Here is an 8,650-nt window from a genome sequence, read left to right as displayed (position 1 = left end):
GACTCCTCCTTTAATAAGTCGTGCCAAGGGTGCGCAAGCTTATTAAAGTTAGGAACTACCCGCCTATAATACCCTACAACCCCAAAAATCCCCGAAGTTGACGCCGGTCTTCCAAGACCTCCGGCCACTCCGCGATACACCGCTCGGTTCGATCACAAAACCCAGGTACTGCACGCGTTGAGTCGCAAACTCACACTTAGAAAGCTTCACGTATAAACGGAGCTCCCTCATCCTCCGCAAAACGATTTTCAAATGGCGCTCACGATCTTCTCGAGTCTTCGGAAAGATCAGAACGTCATCCAGATAGACTACTACAAATTCATCCAACTCATTCGTAAAAATACTTTGCATCAGCCGCTGAAAGGTGGACGGCGCTCCAGCCAGTCCAAAAGGCATCACAGTGAACTAACTATGGGGTTGACAGAATGGCATGATATCCTCAGATGTACATACACCGGAGACGACACGGGACAACATTCTTGAGGCATTCCTCCTGTATCGATCATCATCTCCCGAGATGTACCTTCCCTCCACACACATCCTTCTTCTGTAAAAGACCATCTAACTGCGTGTTGACGTACAAAAGAAAAAAATGCTCTTTGGCTACTTGCTTATCCACTCGAGCTCGAGATATCAGACCGTCACTCGGTAGATATACGCAGTGTAAACACAGAGAAAGATACAGAAGAAACCGGTGAAGAAGGAATATGAAGAAGTAGATCTTAGTGGGTTCAAGTTACCCAGGAGAAAAGCGTGATAACAAGGGAAGCTTCCCTGATATTGTCACAGGAAACGATTGAGACAGCTTGTTTCTAAGCGTGTTTCAACCTCACCACGTGGTAGTATAGATGAAAAGTTCACCTTTACAAATTGTTAGCTATGCGTGAACCACTCACTCCTTGATCGTCTCTCAACCATTTGAGCGTGTCGGAGATACATATGGAAGGAACGATGTAGGACATACTGATACAGACACAGAAAGTCATCCATACAAATCTACTGGCCTCAGGTGTAAGGAGAGGAGGTGATCGCAATCTTCCTTCATGCACCATCCCGAGCTTTGTTTCGCAACCCAATGTATTCGGCCTTCAGCTGTACGTACACCTCACAGAACACTTGGCGAAGTCAGCTATCTTTCCGGAATCCTCTTGATTATTTGGACCAGACATGTGCATTTCTCAGCACACATAAGATCTTTCTACTCCTACACGACGAAGTCTTCATTTGCGAGATATATGAGAAGAAAGAAAAGACCTTCCCTACTCCCTTTCTTCTCTCAACAACCGAGACCGGCCTGTCATGCTCTACATTAGATGTGAAATCTCTCCCTCTGTTTTCTCTTTGCAACCCTTCATCACGGCATACAAGTAAGCGAAGTGCATCTACCAGAGACAGCGAGGCAAGTCCCACACGACATGGACCCCAGATCCGTTAATGTACAAGAATATTAGCAAGGTAAACGCAGGAAGTTAGTTTCTTTGGATATCTGGAGAGCCATGATTAGACTGGCCTTTCCTGTTTACAGCTAAACGAAGAGGGGGAAAGAGCGAATCTGGTTTACCTCAAAGTTGCGTGCAAGAAAACAGAATGATGTATTGCTAGATATCCCTCCCTATCCCACCTACATGGTCTGCAGACCGATGTAATAGAAGTATTCTTTTATATACATCTCTAAGACAACTGCACTACAAGCAACGGTGTGATACACAAGCCGATGCTAGGGAACCCCACGTCGAGTGCCTGCGTTTGTTACCTCCTTCATTGACGTCAAATAAACAGATACGGAGATACATTAAAGATAGATACGTAGGTACTTTGGAGACGAAATACAGGTAGATGGCTTCAAGATAGATAGGCAGATAGACTGAAAATAGATACGCAAACATATTAAAGATAGATAGGTAGATAGATTCGAGATAGATAGATAGATGGATATAAGATACATTGTGATGTTGGCTGATGTGAGTCTTGGTCCTACATCATGTAGCCCACTTTGACTGAGGAACTTATCCATTCATCCATCGATTCATGCTTGCCCGCTTGTCTACACCTAACTAACTGTATTGATTAGAGATGTTTGTTTACGAGTTTATCAAAAATAGAAAGACAATGAATAACTGAATGACGGGTGGAGTAGGTTTTTCTTCACTGAATCAATGCACATAATTCATTCACAAGAAAAGAATGAACCTCTACTAAGAAAGACATATTACTACTACTACTACTACTACGATAGATAGTATAAGCCGAAGCAAAAAAGGCGGCGGCCTTCGACAAAACCGATCGTTCAGAGAGATCCTCCTCTCTTTTTTTTCTCCACTTCCCGAGAACGGCAGTTTCCCCCCCCCCTCCCCCGGTTTTCCTTCGCTCCTTTCAAAGAGGCTTCTGTCCTTAGAGGGACTGCGCCGTCTATAGAATACACACATCCGCCACATGTAATGGAGGCCATGCATAGTTAAGACGACGATGCAGTATGATATCGAAGTCGGCCTCTTCTCCTTGTCCCACGTAGAATACCTGATCCTTGTTTCACTTCGACTACCTGGGGATTTCAAGAGAGATACGTATCTTCATCATTATCTTTGTTGTTGTCCTCTTCTCCTCCGCCTCCTCTCTCTGGTAAGAAATGATTCCCACGACTTTCATCAGAGAATTTGATCACTTGGTGTAGTATGCATCGTCGTCTCTTTCTTTCCCTGATTGTCTTTCTCTTTCTTTGTTTCTTGTAGCTCTTCTTCATCTAGCAGGAGATTCGTTGTCTTTCCTGTACTACCACTACTACTATTCCCTCCCTCTCCCTCTCTTCCACTTCCTCCATCCTTTTGTTTGCTTTTCTTCATCTTCTGATCGTCATCTTCATCATCATCATCACTATGACGGCTTATGTGTTCTCCATTGATAGCATTCTCATCTGCCTTTCCTTTGTTGTTGCATGCTTCATCCTCCTCTTCATCCTCATCATCATCTAGAGGTATCCCAGGGAGACCACAGAAGAGATTCGCTTCCTTCAAAGCTAACACCATACTAGGGGAATGGATCGCTGTAAGAGAATGATCGAAGCTTGAACGCTGAAGAGTGACTTTGAAGGCATAGTGATCACTAAGAGTTACAAGCATGACCTGGCCTAAGCACCCGAAACAGCATGCGTCGACCATGACACGAGGCTCACGTAAAAGAATTTCTCCACTCACAGGGACAAATTCACGTAAACCACGTGCTAATCTTTGTGGTGGGAGAAATACATAATCACATCTTAATCCATGACACCCTGCATGAGGTCCTATCGAATTCAAAGGATTCTGAGGATCCCATGTGAAATCCTCTCTCTCTGACCAATCATTCTCATCGTCACATTCATCCCCCCCATCATCAAGATCGTTATCAACATCATCTTCATCTTGCTTGACTAATAAACCTCCTGATTCATACAAATCCTCTTCTCCTCTTAACCCCGGAAGAAGAGATGAAGTACGACGACGACAATGAGTGCTACTACTACTACTACTGCTATGGCACCCTCCTCTCCCCCGTAGACCTCCCAAACGAGGCTGAAGACCACTTCCATTCGTGAAAGATGACGCAGAGACACCACGTCCATAATTCTCTGATTTCTTTCGTAATAACCACTCCTCTGCATCATCGGTTGTCGTCGCCTCTGAATCTTCTGCCGCCGCGTTTATCGCTGGTGAATAAGGACACAAAGGGAGAACATACATACACAACATAAATAGGGCATTGATCAACGAAATCGGAGAAACCCTCACTACATACCTTCTTAAACAGATATACGGACAGACAGAAAGAGTAAAGACAGGTAGAATAGATAGATATAGTCGTTCTACGCAGGTACGGTAACTTGGGTGTTGCATGTGAAGGGCTGCTCGACTGAGTCGAAAGGTTGTCTTTTCATGCGGTTGTTGCATAGATGGCTTGGTGGTGTCTATTTTGAGGAGACAAGAAGAAAGAAAGGAAGACGACAAGATAACCAAAAGAGAGAAAGAAAAGAGACACCCTAGCACAGTGGTTTATAGATGAGTAGATAAAGGTGCATGCTTTCTAAATGGTTCTCTACCTTCACTATCGGTTCTGATCTAAAACTCCTTCAATGAGACTTTGTCAATAACCAGCAATAATCAATTCGGAAAAAAAGAAAAGAACGAAGGAAAGGGGACGCACTGAAGGAGCTCTCTCTCTCTCACTCTCTCTCCATTTGCCTCAAGAAAGAAGGAAAGGCGACGTAGCATCTTACCTGCTCCACCGATCCCAGGAGCCCACGGGTTTCTTCCATCTCTTCTTGCTTCAAGACTTTGTTGATGCCAAGCAACTTTCTGTTGAACTTTTGAAGTGGTTGCGAGCAGAGCTTCGGAGAGAAGAAGTTGTTGTCTTTGTTCTTCATCTCCTTCTGTAGTCGAGTTGTTCTTGTTCCCTGTTTTCCCCGGTGTACATACACCACCATTTGAGTCGTTTCTAGTATTGTTGATCCCTCCTCCAAGACCACCTGCTTTTGTTCCCGCTTCTAGATCAACAAGATTCTTCTGGTCTTGCAATGAAAAACCCTCTGTTCCTCCTCTTCCCCCCCCTCCCCCTCCATTCAACTTGGATCTCCCAGGCGATGAGCCATTTGTAAGTCTTTCTTTTGATTGATTAGCACCCTGAAGATCTGCCAATTCGACAACGACATGCTGATGATAATCGACTCCCGAGTTTTTCTTGCCTATCATATGCACTCCAGCTGTTTGACAAGAAGAGAGAGGTGTTTCTTCTCCAAAGTTAGGTGAAATGTGTGACGATGTGGTTGCGAAGTCACGTGGTTGCTTTGTGGTGTTTGGTCCATCTTCTGTTATATCTCTTGTATCTCCACCTAATAAACATCCTTGTAGTCCACTCATTTGTCTCTTTCCTAAAGCATAATCGGTCGGTGATAATGCAAAGTAATACCCATCATGATCTTCACCTTGATCACCCCCTTGTCCGCCCCCTGTCCTTCCTTTGTCTCCGTATAAATACTTTCTTGCTGTATCAAGACCTGCCTTGGATTCACTGACTCTCTTATCATTCTCGACTACTCCTACTCCTCCTTTAGCACCTTTGCCATTCTTCTTTCTCTTCCCTTCCTCATAATCGCCATGTTGTGTATTATTATGTACACCTGCTGCGTCATCAAGAAGTTTTCTCTGGATCTTATGCTGTTGAAGTAAATGAGCCAACTCAAGTTGGACGGCCTTCTGTCTCTCCGCAAGATCTTCTGGGTCTAAGTCTTGCTGAAGAAGCATTTGCTCTTGATGGACAAGATGATGTTTTAACAAAGCTTCACGATTCCCATGGACAAGTAACCAGCAATCTCTCCATCCTCTCTCAACAAAAGACTTATAGTTGCTCGCACATAGATCAGGAGCTGAATAAGAAGAAGATATACAGACAAGATACATACAAATATCACAAAAAACAGATTCTCAACCGCATGCAATCATCACCTTGAACTCTTTGAAATCTCCCTTTCCTTGTCTTAAGTGAATGTGTGAATCCTGTGCTGTGCATACCGATGCACAACGCACGATTCGCCAGGAGAGCATAGAGTTACATGACCATTTGGCCACGTATAAGACCATCACACTAGATTCTATCTCCATTTCCACAGACATCTCCATACCTGGACACAGATGCTGACTCTTGAAGATATACACCCCAACATTCCACCTTCCTTTGTTGCTTATGTACTATGTGTGGAGATGCGAGGAAATCTTCGGAGTCTCTGATAGTGACTCCCTATCAATGATATCACCCTGATGACAGGCAATAAGCAGGATATCTATAACACTACAAGCAAAGGTTCTTCAGTGATTCTCTTTGAACGTATGGTACACAGGCATCTATAGAAGTACACATATATCTAGTGGAAAGAACTTCTGCAGGGACAAAAACATCTCCACTACGCAGACAGATCACTCCTTACCGGCATTAAGATCTCCTACGACTATGGGGACCTCTCCTCTCTGACCCGCATCTTCGCATGCACTGAGAACCTGAAGAATTTCTGCGCTTCGTAGAGCTTCGACGTACGGAGATTCAGGATCCACTGCCCCGCTGGCAAGATGAATGTTGAAGACGGCCGCTTGGAAAGAAAGAGAATGAAAGTCCAGCAGAAAAAACAGACAACCTCATGCTTACTGATTACCAGAAAAGCGAACCACACCAACATATCTATTCCATAGCCCCTGAAAGTTCGTTAATGCGAATGTGAAGAGAGTCACACAGACGACGTGTGTGTACTCCTATGGAAACAGAGTAGCAGCAGTTCGAAAGACAAGCGAAGAAGAAACAGAGAAAGAAAAGACAAGGCGAGAACACGAGGAGAGTCTTCAAGGAATCGCAGGAGAAGCAGTTGTAGAACACTAGGCAGCACCGAAGTCATTCCCTTCCTTTCGACTTACCTACACCAACTCCCGGAATATCGATGGAACATTCAAGCATGCCCTTCGATCCAAAGAGTCTCTCGATGTATGTGACCTAGTTCACAAGGACACAAAAAACATGCCATACCCACAGCATCCTTACATAACATCATACACATAGATAGATAGATAGACAGACAGACAGGAGGATCGGTAGATAGATAGATAGATGGGTAGATGGAGAGACATCCACAGACAGATGAGTTTGAATGAATTTTAGAATGAAACAGAAAAGAAGTGGCACGTTGTCCTACCACTATCGATATCTTTTGATGGCTGGAATCCTTAATACTATCTTTGAGTACATGTGAATCTAATAATACTTTTGTATTGATTACAATTTCCATTTCATTGAAATTTGAAAGTCTAAGTCGAATGGCGGTTGTGGCATGGTTCCACCTACAGCTGAAAGGACTAAAATAGCTCCATCCATTTGCACTGGGCCTACTACTGATAGATCGATAGGTAGATATACGAAGGAACGTAAGAGTCGCACCCCATCAAACAGATCCCATTTGGGAAGAGTCATAGCATCTTGGCTTCGACTAAAAGCTTACATCGTGAAAGGGATGGAATCGAGTATGGAGAATGGGAAATCTACTGAGAACCATCAGGCCATTATGCAAAGCAAATCGGCCACCGGATGTTCTTCTTCCTGAAAAGAGAAAAAAAAGCATCCATATGACGAAAGTGCTACCATTCAGTACGCATGCATGCATGCACACATGCATTTTTTCTCACTCCTCTTCCCTTCCTTCAAGGTTAGCAAAGCAACTATCTTGTGTATAACACGGGCCACTACTTTTACGGTTACGATGCTAAATTCAACTCCCCCCGTCGTAACGTACCCACAATACAAAAAGAAATCTCTCTCTACCCGAGCGACTACCTCAGCACACATATGCATCTGTTTTTGTAAGAACCACAGAGACGTGACCCCTCGAAAGACAAGAGAAGATTGTAGTACTCGCATAGAACAAGAAACAGGTAAGAAGTCGTCGTTGACGAACTCCTACAGCCAACTGGTCTCAATAGGTTACCATACATACAACCTCTATTTTCATTCGTGTATGTGGAAAGTGCTGAAAAACAAAGACAAAAACAGAAAGTGTATTCTCGTACTCCTCTAGACACCAAAGCAATCCGTCTATACATGAAGACGTATCTACCTTGTTTTCCCCTCATCTGCTTGTCGTCTTGATGATAATGACTAGTAACAACACCTAGAGCTCATATGACATCTATACAGACGAGCATCTATTGGACAGACATGCGGGATAGACAGGGGGTATCATTGAGAGAGACATTCACTCGAATACCGCTCGGCACGCCCTCCATTAGACGCATATCTGTACATGAGGGCATATAGGTGTGCATAAGAAACTAGGCATTTCCAGACGATGCTCATTATTAGCGCGTGTTTCGTTCCATGAGGTACGGTTTCTATTCGAAAGAATACCACTCGAAGAGACTGTATGATATAGTCGACGATAGCTCGAAACGTGTTTTCCTTCTGTTAACGAAGCGACAGACAAACCCATCTTTTTATAGCTAACCGTCCGGGCTTCACGAAGATTCATAGTTTGTAGAGGAAAGAAAAGAAAGTTCTCAGGTCAAAACTAAGGTAGAAGCATTGATGTGCTTACCAACATAAGGAAAGACATGACGCATCGAATCAACAAGAAAATCCGCATGAACGTCATCGTAGACCTCCTGTAAACAGATGATATCGCTCTTCGTGTCCAAGAGAGAAACTGTAGATCGCATCACAACCACATGACAGATAGGTAGATCACACGTGCATACAGGCAGGAAATATCAGCATATTGAGAAGAGATATGCTCTTGCATGCCTTCCAACACTATGCAGATGTAGAGATGTATATATACATATTTTAATGGATGTCTTGTGGAAAGTCGACATACGATAGCACGCAAGGCGGAAGACAATTGCCCCCCTCAAAGAATGTAGGGTGGATGAGCACCAGCCCCCCCATATGGACACATACACCATAGATCAATGTATGACGTCCTGTAACCACGTCACAACCAATCAGAGATCCTGCTGCTGCTGTCCCTGATTCTATCATAAACATATGCATATACAGCTGTAAACGAGTGCGTCTCTCACAGTCCGGGGAGGGTGAAGTTACAAAGATCATGCTAGGGCTCAAACGCAGTGGAAATAGTTGTGTGATA

At 43.9% G+C, this 8,650-nt stretch overlaps 1 protein-coding gene across 1 annotated transcript in view; it reads right to left on the bottom strand.

The window, feature by feature from the left end:
- Positions 1-403: 403 nt before the first annotated feature.
- The window catches only part of CSUI_008452 (endonuclease exonuclease phosphatase family protein), an 11,418-nt gene continuing 3,171 nt past the window's right edge, over positions 404-8,650 (bottom strand). The window contains exons 2-7 of the mRNA XM_068068585.1: positions 8,099-8,206; positions 7,010-7,107; positions 6,432-6,507; positions 5,954-6,112; positions 4,250-5,395; positions 404-3,682 (exon numbers count right to left, since the gene is read on the bottom strand). Of these exons, the coding sequence (XP_067919441.1) occupies positions 2,646-3,682; positions 4,250-5,395; positions 5,954-6,112; positions 6,432-6,507; positions 7,010-7,107; positions 8,099-8,206 (2,624 nt within the window). The 3' untranslated portion in view covers positions 404-2,645. The remainder of the gene's footprint in view (positions 3,683-4,249; positions 5,396-5,953; positions 6,113-6,431; positions 6,508-7,009; positions 7,108-8,098; positions 8,207-8,650) is intronic.

The sequence above is a fragment of the Cystoisospora suis genome, assembly GCF_002600585.1.
Source record: "Cystoisospora suis strain Wien I chromosome Unknown contig_4741, whole genome shotgun sequence".
In the NCBI taxonomy this organism is placed as follows: Eukaryota; Apicomplexa; class Conoidasida; order Eucoccidiorida; family Sarcocystidae; genus Cystoisospora; species Cystoisospora suis.
This window is presented reverse-complemented; position numbering and strand designations above follow the sequence as displayed.